We start from the raw sequence: 20,400 nt of genomic DNA, 5'->3' as shown, positions 1-20,400 counted from the left end.
ATGCGTAAATGCTAAAACCAGAAGTGTTATGCTAAATATTGTACTGTGAGATTCAGACTGAAGTATAACAGATCAGTAGGTTCACAAACCAATGTTTTTCACCAAGTATGTTTTGTTTTGCAGGACTTGTAAATATGTCAGAATAGTGTAAGGGCAAAGATACTGTTTTATTCCACATTAAATTTAAGACATTAGTTGATGAAAACAAACATTTTTATCTTGAAGTTTTTCAGGGTTTCAGTCATGGAAATAATGTGCTTACATCAGTAATCATACCAATAAAATTTGTCCAATTTGAGCTCCCCTAAATAGTACTTCTGTATGTGGCATATATAACTGTGATGATGTCCCTGTTACAGAGAATGTTTAAAAAATGCTTAGCTAATTGCAGAAGTCAGAAATCAAGAGTATAGGATCTGGCTTCCAGGAGCATTTGGGAATTGAAAAATCACTCTGAATTGACAACTATTAATATAAACCTGGGGTAGTACATTAATAAAAAAATTAATGGAGCCTCTACCCCATTAATCTTGTTCTGAGAGTAGTCACACAGTACTTCAGAAAGAGACCTTCCACAGAAAAAACATGAGTAAGCTTGCTCTTTGTATATTTACACAGATGAAGAAAGCACATATTTAATTTAAAATCAAAACTGAAGATTGGAGTTCTGATGGCATTTTAGCTCTACAATGTGTGTCAAATTATCTAAATAGTCTTCTGTATATCATGAGCAGGGATCTAACAGAATCCCACTTTGTAGGGTCTTTCTCTGAGAACTGTAAATAGATGAGAATGTGGGTTTTTTGAGAATTTTTCTGACAAAGACATGGAAGCAACCAAATTCATCATTTTGCTTTTATCTCTTGATTTCTGCAAGCACCTCACCACCCTTTTATAAGTGGCAACAATGTTGGTAATAAGTCAGAAGTAATAAATATGTTCATGTAATAATTAGTCCAATGGTAGGTGCTTGATGACAAAATCAGTGACAATGTCTGTGTTCCCTAATCTACTATGCAGATGTTGAGGTCATAATTGACTCCAAATGATTGTAGAACTGCTTTGCCCCAAAAATTTCTATGAACTTTCCAAACCCAGAGAATAAAGTAAGAAATTTTGTGGCAAAATGATTTTTAACATTCAGAGAGGATGTTTTGAACAAGAGCTGTATTAGTGCTTACTCCTAGGAAGTAAGTACCACTTTCTGCCCAAAACAGTTGCTAATACTCTGTCAGCCCAGCCTTTTGCAGTTGGCTTTCATCATCTGTGAAGGATACAGGTTTTCTGGTTTTTATTTGTGTTTTTTTGGGGAGGGTTTGTTTTTTTTTTTTAGGTCATCTCGCTTGCTCCTTTGTGAAATGCTGCGAATAGACCTAGATAAGGTTTAAATAGGCAAGACAGGCATAATCTCTGTTTTATGTTCTGACAGCACACTTTCAGGACCAGTCTAAGTCTGAAGCCACTCTTCTCTGGTTTTATGAAAGTAAGACAACAGCAAATAAACACGTACCCAACTTTTTGCAGTGAAAAGAACTTGTCTGTCTGTTTAGATGAAGACTGTCAGATTCATGAGGCTTCTCAGCACTTTAAATATCTCACTTCTGAGATTTTGCAGATTCTGTGGTCAAGAATAAAAGCTTAATCACCTTGAAAGTCTCAACTGCAATCCAAATGGGATCATTGCCACTTGTATTCCAGTTTGCTTTCCAGAAGCATCACCTGTCAGAAGTCATATTTGTACTGTGATAATCTGTTATACTAAGATAGGGGATGGTCAGCCATTTTATCAATGGTTAAGGGGAAATTACTAAAATGTTTGCATAGGCGATTGGCACTTTTTTTTTTAACAGCTGCACAAGATCTTCCTTGAGGAATTCACTGTTTAAAGTTCTCTATTTCCAGGTGATGAGTAGTGAAGCAGATCATCTGCTCTGAGAGACTCTTTGGGATAGCGTGTCTGTAGTACCTTCAGAGAAGTCTGAATGGTGGATGAAAAAGTAGCCTGAAATCGCACAGAGTGGATATGTCTCCCTTGAGCCCCATTTCATTTCCTGCAGTTCTGTTGTGATGCTGTAGGTAATTGTTCTAAAATTGCTGGAACTGCATTCTTAAGCACTGAAACAGTTCCTGGTTTTTAAGCAAAAACATTAGTTTTTGACTGCTCTGTCATTAATGGGCTGTTAACAAGCATTTCTCTTTCAACTGGTTCCATAAGAAAAACTGCAAAATTATCACATTCTCTATTGCCAACCTGTAGAAATTAATATACTTCACCAACAGAGTTAAAATTCACAATCTCAAGGCTGTCTGTTATTAAAAGGTTAAGGAGGCATGAGGGTAGTTTTCCTGAAGTTGCATTTCCAATGCTGTTTAATACGTCTTCTAAAGTTAATGCCATACCATTCATTTTGATATATGCTCATCGTACCTTGAAAGAGAGGCAGGCTCTTTTACCATTGTATTTTCATATTAAATGACTGAATTAAGAATTCCTTCAAGGTTTCTGGTTAAGTTATAGATCATATATAAACTGCTTCGTATGAAAGTAGTCAGAAGGTGCCATTAACAGAAATAAAATCTGTTGCATTCAGTGCATTTTAGAAATGCATTAAAAATGAGAAATGGTGCCTGTTTTCTCCTTCTGGACTTAATATTATTTTACACAATCTTGTTTCTGAAATGAGATCATAAATACCAGTTATATATGTGATCTTAAAAAAAAAATGAGGTAAACATTAAAAAAAATCCAATTGTAGTATGTTTTGTGACCTTTGTCCATTTATAGATGAGTGGATTATTAGGATTTATGAACCAGATGTGGACTGATTCTTTTATATGAGATTTCTAATAAGTATGAACAAAGTTATGTAATAGAGTACAGTTCTTTTTAAATCTTGTTCTATTGAAACAAGAAACAAACCTTCTTTAGAGGTCTTTACAGCAATATTTTTATGTAGCATTAAGCGCTTCGACTTCCACAGATGTTCTTTGCTTTATTTTTACTTGTTACCTACTGGGCTTCAATCTTTCATGTCTTTGTTTTACCCAGAGTTACGTTGTTAGGGAGCTTACATTTATTTCTCTCCATCAATGTTTTATTCATTATTTATAAATATGTATTTCTAATGCCTGTGGGTTATCAATATCTTCAGTAGAAATAAGAAATTTTCTGTGCCGTAAGGTAGTACAGGGCTATAACAATGAAACAAAGCAGCATATGTTCAGTGATTTTAAAAACCTGCCAATCATTTCTGTGTTTGACTGTCTTAATTTACACTTTTGTCATCTATGTTAGAAGATTTATTTTTTAATGATGTTCTGATTTTCACCAAACAATTTTGCTTCTACGTAACACTTTTTCTCTGTAAAGGAAGCAAAATTTGAAGTAGCTTGATCTGAATAGCAAGCTAAGACTACAGAATAAGAATTGGGACATTCTCAGCCAAAGATTGGTATTCACTTGTGCTGATTTCCCTTTCTGAGTTTTCAGTGTTTTGCTGTTCTCAATTTCTGATCACATACAATATGTGCAATCACTGCCGGCTTCACATTGCAGACTGGAGACTGTACAGTGAAGGGGGCAGATGCTTGTAGGTATTAGAGGAGGAGCTGAGCCATGGAATTCACCGTCATGAAAGACAAGGGCTTTTAGTTTTCTTAGCTTTATTTTGCTTTCCCTTAAGAAATTCTGTCGCAAATACAATGTGGCACTAATTTTAAAGGGAAGATTAAATAAACTCTTCCTTTTAAGAAAGGGAAAAAGAAGTCTATACTTGAACATTAGGAATATATCCAGATCTTATGGTGAATATGTCTGCAAGTTACAGTGTTTTTCTTTTGCCTTTCCTGACATGCAGTTTCACTCACTGAACAGCTTACTATGTCTCCTGTAAATTAAATGATATTTCATTCTTCACACATGCCTTTTGCTTACTGAGGACCAGAGGTTGGTTTCAGAGTGGAACAAGTTAAATAGATATTGATGGTTTTACTCAAAAACACATACGTAGGGATTTGCAGAGAGAAAATTTGTTTTAAAACAAAATATCAATGCAAAATGTCCTTGAAAAGGATGGATGCTTTTTAAGACTGCTCTTTGTCAGCACCTGGAAGAGTCATCCTTTCACTAATGAACAAGAACATGTAGTCCTGCAAAAAGCTTGTTCATGTCTTCTACAAGTTTTATGGGGGGAATTTTCTGATTGTTGAGTAGATTGAAAAAGTTTGTTAATGCTGATTCTATTGTGTCATAGCTTTTTTTGTTTTGGAAACTCTGTACTTCACTGCTTGATCTCTGAATTAAATATCTTTTGCCACATCTGTGAAGATAAGTAAATTGTTTTTCCTCCTGCTAGAGGAAGTAGTAATTCTTAGTAGTGCTATTCCAGAAGAAAGTGTGGACTATAAGATGAGGTCCAGCATGCCACAGGCTAACAAATTCTTAAAATGAAATTCTGTGTTTTAAAATAAAGATCCAAGCACTAGCAGTAATTTTAAACCTGGTATTCTCTGAAAGGCAGGCTATGTAATGCTATTACTTTAAACGTTTATGGGTTTTGAGATGTTTTAATGAAAGCTGTATTACATAAATTCATTAGCAATTTTGATCACTTCTTTTTATTGTGGTCTTTTATTGTTTTCTTACTATGATTTCTGGAGGTTGTTTGTTTGTTTGTTTGTTTTCCCTGGCCTTTTGTTCTGGTAAAAATTGGAAGCATTATCACTGTAGCAAAACTGTGGGAACCATACAAATTTTCAGTATCATGTGCTGTGCTTAAGTTAAAGAATAATATCAAGCATCTTTTAGGTCAGAAATTTTTGAAAAATATTAATTTCAGAGGAATGAAGAAACCCTTATCCCAAAAGTAGAAAGGAGCAAGCAATAAGTTCATAATGTATGATGAATATTGTGAAATGGGAAGAATTAATTCTTCATAAATTTAATAGATACTTTGTTCAAAGTGTGACGCAAAATCTAAAACTGCATATGTAAATTTATTTCTAAAATAACTAAAACAATGAGAATATGAAATCCTTTGTAAAATATTTAAGTCAACTAAGTTTGATTTTTAGAATTTATGAATACACTTACTTTTAAAGGTATTAACTTTCAGCTGTTTTGTCAAAACAATGAAATTCAGAGTTCAGAATAACTTTATTTTCCTTTGAAGATCTTCTAGTTGATATGTTGGGGGTTCTTGCCAGCTACAGCATCACTGTCAAAGAATTGAAGCTTTTGTTCAGCATGCTTCGAGGCGAAAATGGAATCTGGGTAAGCTGTGATCAGATAAAGCATTAAGTGTCATTCCATTAGAGCCTGAAGTTAACATAAATTGTCTTCTGGGACATATAATCTTGATTTTTTTTTTTCATGTTGATTGAGCATATGTTTATGAAGTATTTCTGCTAACTGCTTTAGAGTTAATTTGCTGTGTTGTTTGAAAACCGTCCAGTTTCCGTTGTAGCCTGGAGAGTACAAAAATGATTGTATTGACTTTTGTGCAATTTTCTTGTTTTCACAGCCAAGACATGCGGTTAAACTATTATCAGTCCTTAATCAGATGCCACAGAGACATGGGCCTGATACCTTTTTCAACTTCCCAGGCTGTAGTGCTGCAGTAAGTTCTCAACCAAAATACTACAACTTGAGGAACAAATAAATTGCTCCTCATTTGCATTTCCTTTCATTTGTTTTGAAATTCTTGAAAAGGAAACAAGAGGGGAAATACATGCTTGAGTAGTGTAGACCTTGCCTTCCATAGGTTTGCAAGGTAGCTGTAGTGTTGAGAAGTTGCACTTGTGAGGGTGGAATGTCAAATAGCAGATTTTTGTCTGGGGAAGTTATCATAAAAGTAAAAACTGAAAATTCCGAAGAACACTTATTTTATTTGAATAATGTAATTGATATTATATAAAGCAGAGGGTTGAGGAGAATATAGTGATGAGCTTGTCCATGTCATTGCAGTTTACAGTGACAGCTTAGTCATAAATTTTATTATATCTTTTTCTTTTTGTCTGAACTCCATCAGCTCTTTTAATGATTTAAATGCGGTCTTCCTTTGGCTTTACTTTTTGAGATAACTTAAAATGAAGAAATTGTATTCCTTACTAAACCTTCTCAAATAGATATTCTCTCTTCCATTCACTGCATGTACATTCAGAAAAACCTACAAATAAATTCAAATATTGTATACAGATTTTTATATATGATTATTAAGGCAGTAAATACAAATGCTTGAAACCGAGAAATCTGGATTTGAGGTTCAGTTCCATTCTGGTATGGAATAGTATATGCTCACGGTAGAACTTGGAATCTTTTAAGGGAAAATAATCCTGAGATCCCTGTCTTTTCATGCTAGTGCATTAAGGGTGGTAGGAGCTTCTCTTGGGCTGTTCTACTTGTACTTCCTCAATAGCACTGATTTTCTTCAAGCATAAAATACCACCTCCTGTTCTTTGTGAATACCGCTGTTGGTGTGGCAGATTGCATGAGGGAAATAAACTGGCTGAAAATCACTGTTTTTCACCTGGATTATTTTTGGCTAAATCACTTCCTTGATCTTGTTTGCTATTCAACTGCACAAACAGATGTGTCAGCAAAATGCATAGGGCGGATTGTCTAAGGAATTAATTACTGAGTTTTGAAAAAGAGCGTTTCATTTGCTACTGCTAAATTAAAACCACAGTTAACCTCTACTAAAAGTATATGCAGCAGCAAGACAGCTGTTGCAGAATATGAATGTCTACAATGACAGATGCTGCTTTGGCATTTCTGGGCTTCAGAGGCAAACCCTGATGAAATGTCTCTCTTAAATTTAATTTTGTATCAGAGCTTCAAATAAAGTTTTGCAGGGGAAGAATTTCAAATATTCCTCCCTGTTCAAAGAGGTGCATCAGTTACAGGAGCATAAAGTTGATGGAAATGCCCAATAGGCATTTGTCTTTCCTTGGTTAGGATCTTGTTTCACATCATTGACTGCACACCTGTAAATCAAGAAATATGAGTTTCAAATTTACATTTGTTGAGTAGTGCATGTTGGATTACACCATGAAGTTCTGGAGCGGACCAAGGGTCCGTTACTTGTAAAATGACCCAAACAACGAAGCACTTCATTAGAAGGAAGAGGCTGGATAGGACTTAGTTTACTAGCACTGAGTTCAGGTTTTCAGGTGTGATGCACAGTGATGACATCAGACAGAGAAACAGCATAATGTTTACTTGGCATGATAAATATCAGATTCGCCCTCTTTAAAGTTGGGTGCATGCTCCTTATGTAACCAAAACTTCAGTGGTAGTATGAAGAGCCAAGAGTCTACTGAACCAGTCTGCTGATCTGCTGGTGAGAGCTGCTTCAATGTCCCAACTGAAGGGCTCTTCCCAGTACTGTGTACGTCTCTGCCAGTCTGTAGAAGTAGCACATTAGTCACTGTTGTGGTTTAACCTCAGTCGGCAACTGAGCACCACACAGCCGCTTGCTCACTGCCCCCCTGCCCCAGTGGGATGGGGGAGAGAATCGGAAGAGTGAAAGTGAGAAAACTCGTGGGTTGAGATAAGACCAGTTTAATAATTGAAATAGAATGTAATAATAATAATAATAATAATAAATAATAATATACAAAGCAAGTGATGCACAATGCAATTGCTCACCACCCGCCGACCGATGCCCAGCCAGTCCCCGAGCAGCGGCCCCCCCGGCCAGCTTTCCCCAGTTTATGTACTGAGCATGACGTCACATGGTATGGAATGTCCCTTTGGCCAGTTTGGGTCAGCTGTCCTGGCTGTGCCCCCTCCCAGCTTCTTGTGCACCTCCAGCCTTCTTAGTCGGTAGAGCATGGGAAGATGAAAAGTCCTTGGCTAGTGTAAGCACTACCTAGCAACAGCTAAAACATCGGTGCATTATCAACATTGTTGTCACCCTAAATCCAAAACACAGCACTGTACCAGCTACTAGGAAGGAAATTAACTCTATCCCTGCCGAAACCAGGACAGTCACTCCATTAGGAGGACACCTTGTGGCGGCAGTACTATTCCTGGGTGTTCCTGTTTGTCATCAAGTAGCTCTTTTCCTGCTTCAGGCAGGGAACTCCCTCTCAGAAGGCAGAAGTTACATCCCAAAGGAGTTCCTTGAAATGTTTTGTACTGAGCAGTTAGTACCAGGCTAGCAGCAGAATCGGTGTTACTTCTTTTGTTTAGTCAAATAGTAGCATAATCTGAGCACATTGCTGTATCTAATTATAAAATTTACTGTGGGTTCCCTATCATTCTTAATTACCTGTTTCTCTGCTCTTAAAATTCTTTCAGCAATTACCTTGCATATAAAAATAATGAAAAGTCAGTCCCACTCCGTATCTTTTTTTTACATACTTTACTACATTGGCATAGAATCCTAGTGTGGTTATTGTGACTCTATTGCCCAGAGACTCATGTCCATTCTCATTTTAAGCAATGAATGAGTTTGCTACAATTCTTTGTAGTTTTTGGTATGAATTGGGACAGAACAAGATTTGAGCACTCCTGAAAAAGTATTTCCAACTGTGACTCATAAGTATCACACAGAATCACAGAAGGGTTGAGGTTGGAAGGGGTCTCTGGAGGTCATCTTGGCCAACCCCGCTATGCTGAAGCAGGGCCACCTAGAGCAGGCTGTCCAGGACCGTGTCCAGATGGCTTTTGAGCATCTTTTCTTCAAGATCTCTTCTTCACAACTTCTCTGGGCAACCTGTGCCAGTGTTCAGTCAGTATCACTGATAGCTTTGATAAGAACACAATACCATCAGTGCAAGGATTAATTAACTAGTCTTTATTATTTTAAAGTGTAGTAAGAGTTGAAATTATCTTACTGAAACTGAAAAATATCAATTAAATACACTTAGAGATAACATGCTATTGGTATTTATAAAATTATTTTCTTCTGCTTTGCATTCATAGACAACTTATTTCAAGGAGTAATATTAAAGGCTATTATTCCTTAACTACTTTTGTGTAAAATATTCTATATTTTGTCTGATGGAGGGAGAAAGAATTTATTGTAAGTAGTGCCTACTACAGTAATCTCTAAGTTATTACAAACATTTAATTTCTTAATTTTTCTAAATTACTTCATTTTGTGTATAGTTCTCATACCAAGGAGAAAAAATGTTTTATCTTTTAGTGGCATCATAGAAAACACTTACTCTGTAAGTGACATCTGAAGTTCATCTTGTTTGATTTCCTCCCTAAAGAGTGCCTAACTTCATTAGATCATGTGTTCAGGGCTTTGCCCAGGGATAAAGAGTTCTCTAAAACCTCTTCATCAGTCAGCCCATAAGAATAAAATATTGAAAAATCAAATTTCTTCCCAGGCCATGCCTTACTATTAATGTATTTAACTGAGAATGGGGGTAAAATTTTCAGTCTCTTACATTACTAAGTGTTCATAGGAAAAAAACCTGATAGTGCTCTTAAATCTCAGAGAACCACCTTTTTTATACTGTAGTTTTAACAGTGAATCTCTATTGTACTATCTGTTGAGATAAATTTGATCTTAATGTTTAAGTCTATCGATAAGATGAATACTTACTGAAAGCTGAATTTATAGTTTAATTTCTGCAGAAGTAATTTTTCTATTTTTTGCTTTTAATATTGCTCATTCACAAATTTAATTTCATGTCCTCTATTGGTAGAATTTATTTAGTTAAATATTAAAATATTTTAAAATAGATGGAAAACTAATGCATTTATTCAAAAGCACTATTTGAAGGGGGATTTTTTTATATTCTTCTTTAATATTTGAAAGTTAAAGCAGATCTACACATCTAGAATGACAGGATTTTAGAAAGGCATTAGCTTTAACAATACTTCTCAAAAAATTCATTTTTGACTTGCTGTTTCTTTTTTCCCTTTTTTTTTTTTCCCCCTTCCAGGCAATTGCATTGCCTCCTATTGCTAAGTGGCCTTATCAAAATGGGTTTACTCTTAACACCTGGTTTCGTATGGATCCGCTAAACAATATCAATGTAGATAAGGATAAACCCTATCTCTATTGGTAAGTAACTTATAACTTTGCAGTTAACGCTTTGTTTTGGCTTCCTAGTAACAGTTAATCTTTCTCATTGTTTTTAGTTTCTGACATGCTTTTTTCCCCCCAAATATCTGCAGATTTTAATGGCTGCTTACTGTATACAAACTCTTACAAAGTCATCTGTCCATTTTGCTTTAAAATTTGTAAATCCATGGATGCAAGACGTATGCCTTGTAGATAAACCATAAAACCTGGTGTGGTGGTTTCCTTAGGAATTTTAAAATATATGATTTCTTAGAGCTGTAAACTGAGAATGTTGTCATATTTTCTGTTTGATGTTTAAGATTCTCAGCTGATGTCAGTACTAAAAAACAAATCTGTTATACTCAGGAGTGCACTGTTTGCACATTAGTTAGAGGTAATAGAAGGTAGATCTGTGAATATAAAAAATGGCTCACTGATCACCTGTTCCCCAAAATGGAAGCTATATTTCATAATACATTAATTGCAGGACAAACAATTTTAGTTTACTTTGATTTGCTGTTGTGACAAAAATAGAAATAACAGTTACATCCTTCATAAAGTCCTCTGATATTTAGAAATTATGCTGTAATAGTAAAAATGTTTATTCTATTGGTCAATCATGAAAAAAGTTTTTTCATGTCAGAATTTAATTATATATCTGCTCAAGTATGGTTGTCTAAGCTGAAGAAAAAAAGGAATGAGGAAAATAAGGAACCTTCTGTTGCATCAGAGCATGCTGGTATTTTCTTCATCACTTCTTTGTTCTTTATATATTTGCTATTTAGTACGCTTACGTTTTCTCATGTTTTTAAAGACTGTATGTCAGCTGTGCAGACAGATGAGGACTGGACATAAGCAAGATCTATCAAGTTTTATCAGCTCAGGAAAACAGGAGTAGCACAAGGAGAGAAGTAACCAAAAGTAACATTTCTCACTTTGTAGTTATTCCAGGTAGTCTAAAGAGCAGAAGTTTTTAGTAGTCAGCTGAGGAGACGACCAGTAGATGTGGTCCTAGGAATGTACTTGTACTATCAATACATAAAAATCTTACTGTGCATTTACTTGCAAAACCAAAATAATTCATTTTTTTTATGGAACAAATATCTGATTAAAAATAATTTAGGTTTATTCTGAAGAAAAAAATTAATACATGTTCTCTAAATTACCATCTGGGATAATGCTTTTCCATGTGTCCATTTTCTGCTAAGTGCTGTAGTTATTTTACTATGGAGATTTTTTCAAGCTGTCGGCTATAGCTATGTTTATTAGTATGATCTATATTTTATTTATTTTTTCAGTCTGTCAAGGACAATAACAAATGCAATTATAGGATTGAACATGCATACAGAAATTTAACACGTTCATTTGTTTCTCAGCCAGAATTTACGTTTCAGAACTGGCAACTTTAGGTGGTGTATTAGATTTGAGAATTTACTACTGCCTCAGAACAGGAAAAGCATACTCCAAAGTTACACAGCCCATGATGTTTGCTGCTTTTCTTATGGTTAGTAGTGTAGAAAGACCTTTAGCCTGAGTGATGAATATGATTCCTTCCAATTCCAATATAACGCAGAAGCAGCAATGGCATTAGGTTAGAAAACTTCAGATGTTTGATTATTTATTTTTTTATACATTTTTTTTGCCGTGATGTAGTTCTGATGTTTATTATGATGTGATTACAATTATTATTGAATTCTCAGATTTTTGAGAATGCTTTTAAACATATTTTTTGCACTTAAATAGTTTAAAATCCTCCATGTGTTAAGCTTTCCTGAATATTTATGGATACTTCATATTTGCCTGTGTCATAGGGATTTTACTTCTGGTTCCATTTTTAAGTATATTGATTTAGACCTTTTCTCTAGCCTATATTCACTTTGCTACAAAGAAGTGGTATAGCTTAGAATAATAGTCACGTGTACTCAGACATCTGTCTTTAACAAACAGATTTTTCCTTGATTAGAGTGTTTGGTTTTGAACATGTCAATGAATAAACCCCACAAAGCTGCCCTTTGTGTTATCAAAGAAACCTGAATTTCTTCCTTCAAAAGAATTCTAGGTCTCACCTTAACATTATACTCTAAAGAATATTTTTTAATTAACATACTTCTTATTAGCTACAACTTTAACATTTCCATGTTTGCTTAAAAAATGTCCACTGGCAGTATGATTTACCTATAGTAAGTAACTTAATATAATATCTGTTTATTAGATTGATTAGAATAAAGAGTCTAGGAGAGTCAGAAAACATTTTTTTTCCATGAGTTTATCTTTCCCTATGGTTGATGTGTATTTTTCTTTGTTTTCATTCTTTTTCTGTTTTCATAACCGAGAACATACCAAAATAATGTCTTCTATATTTTGTTGTTACAGCTTGGAAACCTGGAGAGAAAGTATAGCCCCAAAACATAGTGAGTTTCAACTCTCTTACTGTAGTGCATAAAGGATAACCTCTCTAGTAAGCATAGGTATTTTGCTGTATGCACAGACTCTTCAAATGATCTTTGGGCATATCCATGCTGAATGAATGACTCGTTATCTCAACACAGACACTTGCACGCACAAATCTTTAATTACAGTTCAGTGTCTCGCTTTCTTACGTTACCTCTTGTTATGGAATATATGTAAAAGGAGAGTATTTATCAAGAGTGGGAAATAAAACTTCAGTGGCTAACAAGGTGGAACTTTGCAAGTGCTTCATATGAGCCACAGAAAGAAGTCAGTCCTACAGAAATCAAATGCCAAAATTGAGTCTGTGGAAATGTAACGTGCATGTAATACACGTAAGAGAAACTGAATATACCAACCTCAGAAGGAAATTAGGAACAATGCAAATACTTGTCATTTTTCTATAGTGGCTTAAACCAAGCCATAATTAATATTAAAACCAGGAAAAATATTCAAGCTAAATCATCCATCTAAACTTCTTTACACAGGTTTTAGACTTTGCCACATGAAAGGTTGAGTCACACACAACCACCACCAAGAGGAGGATACCAAAGCAAAGATTTATTTTCTTTCAGTGTGCTTTTTGGGCATGTAATGTCTTTTTCTGTTTAACTAGGTGAAAAATGTGTCATATAAATTAACTCTTTCTCCATAGTTTCTTCTTAAAAGTCATCTGTCTTTTAAACAACTTTTATTTTAAAAGCAATAACTTAGTATCGTACACAACTTCAAAGAGGACTCTGATTTGAAGCAGAGGTGCTGAAAGCAACATCAGCTAGAACAGGTTCTTCAGGACCTTCTCCAGTCAGGTTTTTGAATATCTTCTCAAATGGAGACATCACAACCTCACTGGGAAACCTGTACCAGTCTTTGACCACCCTCACAATGAAAAAGTTTATCAGTTTCAATTTGTATCCATTGCATCTTGTCCATCCATTCAGTGGATATCACTGAGAAGTCTCTGGCTCAGTCTTCTTTACTCCCCACCCATCAGAACCGTACACGTCTTCTCTTCTCCAGGCTAAACAGTCCCATATTTCAGCCACTTCTCATGTGTCAGAGGGTTTGATCATTCAGTCCTTTGCTGGACTTAGTCTGGTATGTCCATGTCTTTCTTGTACCGTGCAGACCAGAACTGGACACAGTACTCCAGATGTGGTCTCTGCAGTGTTGAGGACAGGGGAAGGATCCCCTCCCTCAACCTGCTGGCAATGCTTTTCCTAATGCAGCCCAGGATACCATTGGCTGCCTTTGCCACAAGGGCGCATTACTGGCTCATGGTCAACTTACTGTCCACCCAGACTACCAGGTCCCTTTCTGCAAAGCTGATTTCCAGCTGGTCAGTACCCAGCATATACGGGTGCTTGGGGCAGTTCCTCCTCAGGGGCAGGACTTTGCACTTCCCTTTGTTGATCTTCATGAGATTCTTGTTGGCCTGTTTCTCCAACCTGCTATGGTCTCTCTGAATGACTGCACACTTACCTGGTGTATCAGCCACTCCTTCCAATTTTGTATCATCTGTAAGCTTGCTGAAGGTGCACTCTGTCTCACCATTCAGGTTATTAATGAAGAAGCTGGACAAGATTGGACCCAGTATTGACCCCTGGGGTACTCCAGTAGTAACTGGCCTCCAACTGGACTCATACTACTGATGACAATGCTTTTAGTCCAGCAGTTCAGTTAGTTTTCAGACCACCTTGCTGTCCGCTTATGTAGCTCATTCTTCATGTTTGTCATTGAGGTTATTACAGTGTTGAAAGGTCTTGCTAGAAATTTGGGATAAACATCCACAGCTTTCCTCTCCATCCTCCAAGCCAATCGTCTCACTGTAGAAGGCTATCAGTTTGATCAAGGATGATTTCAAATTTGTAAATCCATGCTGACTATTCCCATTCACCTTCTTAGGTATGATCCAGGCTTTAAGTGAGTGCAGAAAAAAATGGCCAGGGGCCTTTCTGGTGGGAGAGAGCTGTTACATCAGCTTGACCATGATGTGAAAACTAATGCTTAAAAATGGAGAAGGGAAGCAAAGAAATGCTTTCCTATTTGCCAGATGTGAGGGAAAACTGCTACTGTTCTGTAATTAGCTAAATGCTAAGTGCTGCTTCAAGAACCGTAAGCCAATTTGTTTTTTTTCAAATAATTTTAATTATCTCTGAGGATGATGTTGGGCAGCTGCTATGTGACAGTCTATTAATACTTGTGTATTGGAACAGTATTGTAGCTTTCTTTACCAATTACAAAACGAGTGTGACAATCCTGGAAGAAAATTAGAAGTCTTTGACATTTGCATGGATGATCAATAACAATAAGGAGAAAGCTTTGTTGCAGAGCAGTCAGGTTCAAATGGTAAGATTCAGAATTCTATAGCACAAATTTTAGTATAAGCAAACCAACGTCATATACCTAGCAGTGAATAATGGTTGCCATGCTTACAGAATTAGCAGTTATGTATTAGAAAGCAGTAATTACACAAGGATGTCAAGGGTTATTGTGGGTAACCAACTAACCATAAACTGCTCTAGCTGAAAGAGCTAATGTGATGTTTTCTAGGATAGTCTGAACAGAGAAGAGAGTAAAGGTGATGTGATCACTTTCTGAAATCTTGGCAAAAGCATTACTGGAATACCATTTACAGTTAAGAATTGCTACTTCTTTTAAGAGACCATGGGAAAAAATGATACTATTCAGAGAACACTCTGGAGTGAACTGTGCTCTGGAAAACACATTTTATAATGAAACCTTCCAAGAAAAAAAAAAAAGTGATGAAATTAAGGATGCTCTTGACTTCTGTTTTCAGAATTTATGCAAAATCTTATGTTGATTGATTGTTTAATCTGAGATCCAGTGGGTAGACAGCGAAATAGGAAAATTCAAACTTTTAGACACACAATAATATGGTCACTTTAACTATCAATTATAATAAGACACAGTATAATAATAATAATCACAGTTTAATAGATCGTTGGAAATGTTTCCTCAAAAATGAGATGAAGATTCTTTGTCATAAAGACAGTGCGAATTTAGGAATTTAGGTCTAACCTTAAGTGTGCTCAACTGGGAAGTCTCCATCCTCTAAATATCTATACTTGTTTCTGCTAAAAAAGGAGATTGGGGTGACATTACTTCTAAGTAAGGCCTGGAATTAAATAAAATAAATCCAGATATTAAGATTGGGTTTTTTGGTGGTTTTTTGTGTTGTGTGTTTTGTTTTTTTTTTAAGAAGTGCTTTCTTTCAAATTGTGTATTGGGCTCTGCGTATTAGAGGGTGAGCTGAGGCTGGATTGTCATAATTGTTGCTTTTTGTCCTTAAAACATCCAAGTGCTTCCATTTAATGGAAGAATGGCTAAAACTTCTGAAGGAGCGTTTTAAATTTTGTTTTTACTGATGTAGGGACAAAAAAAAAACCAAAACAAAATGCCACAAAGCAAGCTGTCTAGAATTTTCAGTCCTTCTCTAGAGCTAATAATAATAGAGATAATGCAGAACAGTTGCAAAAGCACATAACGGAATTCCAAAGTTAGTAGAAAATAAACTTTTTTTTTCCTTCAGGCAAGAATGAATTAATATCTTCTCAATCTCAGTACTATGATCATATGTTAAATTGCTTGTAAAATCCTAAGCTAAAGAAACAGGAATCTCTAAACAGTTTCACCAGTGGATGGAAGAATGCTTACCTGCTATTGAATTATATTAACACCCAGTAGCTGCTTTGAGAAACTGGCTGAAATGAAACATAACTATAAGGGCTTTATGAACGATCTGTCTAAAATCGTATACCAGCTGCTATGTGAGGTAGTTAAAGGCTCATAAAACCATATGGGTCTTGACAGTACTGCTCTTGTCTCTGTGCATTTCATCTTTGGATGTGGCAAGCTCTGCGTGTGTAGGTAATTGGTAAGAGAATTTCTGTGCAGTATACTTGAGACCAGTCCTAGCCTACTTTACCTTTGGCAAGAAATAAAATGTGAAGATTAACATAATCTGTATATTATAATGTTGAGGTAAACAGAGAACATATTTGAGTTCTCAGTTTCTCAACTACTGCTGTATTAGAATGCTAATTCATTTGGGCAAAAAAAAAAGTAAAATCTTGGCTAAGCTTCATGTTTAGAAAATCATTCATTCTATTCTAAGATGAAGAATCCTGCTAAGAAATGAAATATTTTTTCATTATTTCTTTTCGTTCTTGTCTTCATATGCTGAACTCCAGGAATTTACACATGTAAGGACAATTCAGTGTTTAAAATTTCAGGAACAGTCTGTTTTGACCATAATGGTGACAAAATCAGCCCAGTAACTTGGGGGGTTAGGAAAGTGAAAAATTTTAAAGGTGTAGACATTTCTTCAAGAACCATTCTTTTTTTTTTTTTTTTTTAATACAGTGTTCTCAGTGAATAACAAAATGCTTACTAGCTCCTATTCTAAGTAGTAGGATATATTTTACACAATTTTAATAATGTTTTATCAGGCAAAAACATGATGGTATTTACAATGATTGGCTGTTGGTAATTTAAAAAAAAAGTTTTATTTGACATCTCTAATCAAATAATACTACACCATATGTCAGAACGTAGTGAATCTGTGTATTTTTTTCAGTATCTTTCAGAATAGGATTCTGTTAGCCAAAACCATTTTAGCTTGTAGAGGTGACTTATGTTGCTGAGAAACAAATTTGGCATTGTGAGAGATGCAACTACCTGGTATAAAAGTTATTTGAATGGCATAAAGCCCCAAGCAGGGAAATCAAAGTCTCAAACTAGCCCACAGCACATTCAGTTGTTCTTATTGTAAAAGCTGTATTTTAATGTTTTTAACCTTCATGTTATTGTACAAAATTCAGTAGTGTGGTCGTGCAGGTTATTTGTGTATATGGGTAATGTAGGTTAAATACGTATACGAGTAATATTCTCCCATGAGGCTGTTCACTGTTCCTTTTGTTGTGGGGTATAGCTGCCTATGGGGTCATTGTGGAAGCCAGATCACTGAAATGGTCCATGTTAAAAATAGTCTTCAAAAGATGCAGGGGAATGGCAGTGTTATAAATTGTCTTCACTGTTGAGGTCAGTGGTGATGGACAGTATGTAATTTTTCTCTTCATTCTTACATTATATTTTAGGCTTATTTAGAGATGATTTTTTTTTTTTTAGGTTTATTAAAAAGAGTGCCCTTTTTTTGCAAGAAGGGTTGTGTGGAAGCCTGTACAAAGGGCTGTTGCAGGGAATAATGCTCCTTTCCAGCACAGCAGCTTGAGGGGAAAGAGAATTGTGTACGACATGTAGAGGCAGATAGAAAAATGAGGAAACCACAGCCTAGAAAATTTGGGAAAATAAAGCTTCTGCAGCACCTTAACAAGTTGCTAAAGGGAAAGAGCAAACCAAGGCATGCCTCAAGGCCAACGGAACCAGCTTGATGATCAGAGATCATGAGGCATAGTATGCTGCAACTCATAAGATGACTGAAATCAAGACTGGAAATAAGGACCTCTGTGCAAGGACCCATTAGGGTGGAGAAGAGTCGTCTATAGATGTTATTACTCGTTCTGTTTAGCCTGATCACCCTGTTTTTCACATTTAATAGAAGTATTCTAATTAATCATAACAAAAGTGGCTTTCTAGAATTTGGGAATTTGAATGTCTCTTTTTGACCTCCTTTAAAAATTCCCTCATAGGAGAACATCTAAGCTCTGGCCACCTCAGGGTCTAGTCACACCACCTATCTTGTGAGGTGTTTATTTTTTTCAGAAGGTCATGGTTTATGAGCTATATTTTTGACAGTGAGGAAAAAGGAAAATCTGATTCTGTCCTTCATTAATGTACACATATAGATTTAACTGTAAGTTTCTGAAGATAGAATTAGGTCTATATGCAATTTTTCTACATATTAAAATCAAGATTGTATTTGTGTAGTAGGGTAGATGAAAGATGTAGAATTTCGGCAGCTATTAAGTAAGATGAAATCTGAACTTGGTATTTGCATATGCCTCTCACCTCTTAATGTTACTATGAAAAACCTAGTAAAAGTGTTTGATGAAAATGTTACAACAATGAAACCATTTAAAACATCATTATTGTAGTAATATAAAATTATTTTTTGTTACATACATTAAGGAAATGAGAAAGTGTTAATTAGTGGGCTACAGGAGTATATGCAAATGTTCAAAATTAGTAGTGTCTTTATTATACTTGCAAAACTTCATTTCAGAATTTACGGATAAAGTTCACCATTTAGGCCTTGTATTTCAGCCATTGGTTATTTTTATAACCTGATTGGTAATGAGTTAAAAAAAAAAAAAAAGACTAAAAGCTCTATAAAGTATGCTCCATATTAATGATAGCAGACTTCTCTTTATTGTACGTAGCTTTCCAGAAGGGAATAAGTGACATAGCTGTAGATATGGACTTATGTTTTTAAAAATGCTCTTTGTAATGTCATTCATGAATTTCCACCAGCTACCTTTGCAAAATGTTTTTTAAGAAGTCCAGAAGTTTTCTTTACAATGCTTTTGATTTCAAATATAAGCAGAGAAATGTATGAGCTTTCTGCATTATCTGTCTTTATGATATTTGTCACAAGAAAGCTGGAAACCCTTACTAAACTTATTTTGTTAAAATTGTAATCCTTTATCAATTTGACAAATGAAATAAATCCAGAACTCAGATGATGTTATTACATAGATCATTAGCCTAACTAAATCATAAGTCTTGAAAAAGAAATACTTCTTGCGCATAGTAATTACCTTGAATCCAAATTTGTATGTCACACTGGCCACGTTGTTCTCTGAACCCCATAAAATTGCAAGGTATCTCACATTTGTTCTGTGATGGATTTTTCTTTACAACTTAAATCAGATGAGTTATTTTAAATGATGATGAATTAGAAAACTGAGGGAAAAACCTGATAGATAGAAGATTTACCATCTTGGATTTTTGTAAAGAAAAAAAAAAAGAAGAGTACTGATTGTCAGAATGTAGCCTGGAATCAAATAAGTGATGAAGGTTAGTAGCTCTCCCCCAAAAAATGGTGGGGAGAGAAGATATAAAGGAAATTAAGTTCACCGTTCCAGGTACTAATTTCTTTTCTTTCTCACAGCAATTTAAAGTAATATTTGGAACTTTTTATTATACAATAATTCCCCTTTTTCCAATTTCATTAATAATTCTTTCTTTTCAGTTTTCGTACTAGCAAAGGTGTTGGGTATTCCGCTCATTTTGTTGGCAACTGCTTAATAGTTACGTCATTGAAGTCAAAAGGCAAAGGTTTCCAGCACTGTGTGAAGTATGACTTTCAGCCACGCAAGGTAAGCAAAATGATATTTACAATAAAGAATAACATTGAAAATGTGACAAAATGCTCCTGGGAAGAAGGGCTAAATCCCTTTAGTACCATAGTGTTACTAATAATTTCCGATTTATAAGTAGCTTCTCTGATGGTTGTGCAAAGTTTTATGTCAGTTACCGACAAGAATAAATTCAAGAAAAATAATTATATAATAATTTATAAAGTAACACTTCTATAAAGTCAACTTGTTCTTAAAAATACTGCTTAACTAGCTGCAGATAGAGAAGAATTTTGAGTATTTTTAAAATGGTTGTATTTTATTTTTAAAAGGTTGTCATTCTATTTCTGAACATTCTGTACTTGGTAACTTTGGTGCCAATGTCTGGAAGAGTTTTGCTGGCAATGCTAGAGTTTTGTTGTCTCTTGCTGGGGGATATAAGGCTCTGAACTTTCTTGTATGTCTTTCTATGTCAGTGGTGTTTTGGGATTTCTCATTTTTCATAGTAAATCTTGATTATTTCTCTAGATCATATTAGTGTTCATTTCTATTGTAGGCCTAGTAGTCCTAGGAGAACAGTGATTCTGCTGGCTTCAATATTTCAGTTAGTTGACTGAAGCATTGACTTTTCTGTAGAGTGAATATTA

General features: G+C 35.2%; 1 protein-coding gene across 5 annotated transcripts in view; it reads left to right on the top strand.

Annotated features, from left to right (window-relative positions):
- The window catches only part of NBEA (neurobeachin), a 516,384-nt gene that overhangs the window by 91,970 nt on the left and 404,014 nt on the right, over positions 1-20,400 (top strand). For all 5 annotated transcript variants that reach the window (XM_076364262.1, XM_076364263.1, XM_076364261.1 and 2 more), the window contains exons 3-6: positions 5,172-5,272; positions 5,523-5,618; positions 9,904-10,025; positions 19,648-19,774. In XM_076364262.1, the coding sequence (XP_076220377.1) occupies positions 5,172-5,272; positions 5,523-5,618; positions 9,904-10,025; positions 19,648-19,774 (446 nt within the window). The remainder of the gene's footprint in view (positions 1-5,171; positions 5,273-5,522; positions 5,619-9,903; positions 10,026-19,647; positions 19,775-20,400) is intronic.

Source organism: Aptenodytes patagonicus, chromosome 1 (genome assembly GCF_965638725.1).
Source record: "Aptenodytes patagonicus chromosome 1, bAptPat1.pri.cur, whole genome shotgun sequence".
Lineage (NCBI taxonomy): Eukaryota > Metazoa > Chordata > Aves > Sphenisciformes > Spheniscidae > Aptenodytes > Aptenodytes patagonicus.
The sequence above is the reverse complement of the archived record's forward strand: the minus strand, read 5'-3'. Positions and strand labels throughout refer to the sequence as shown.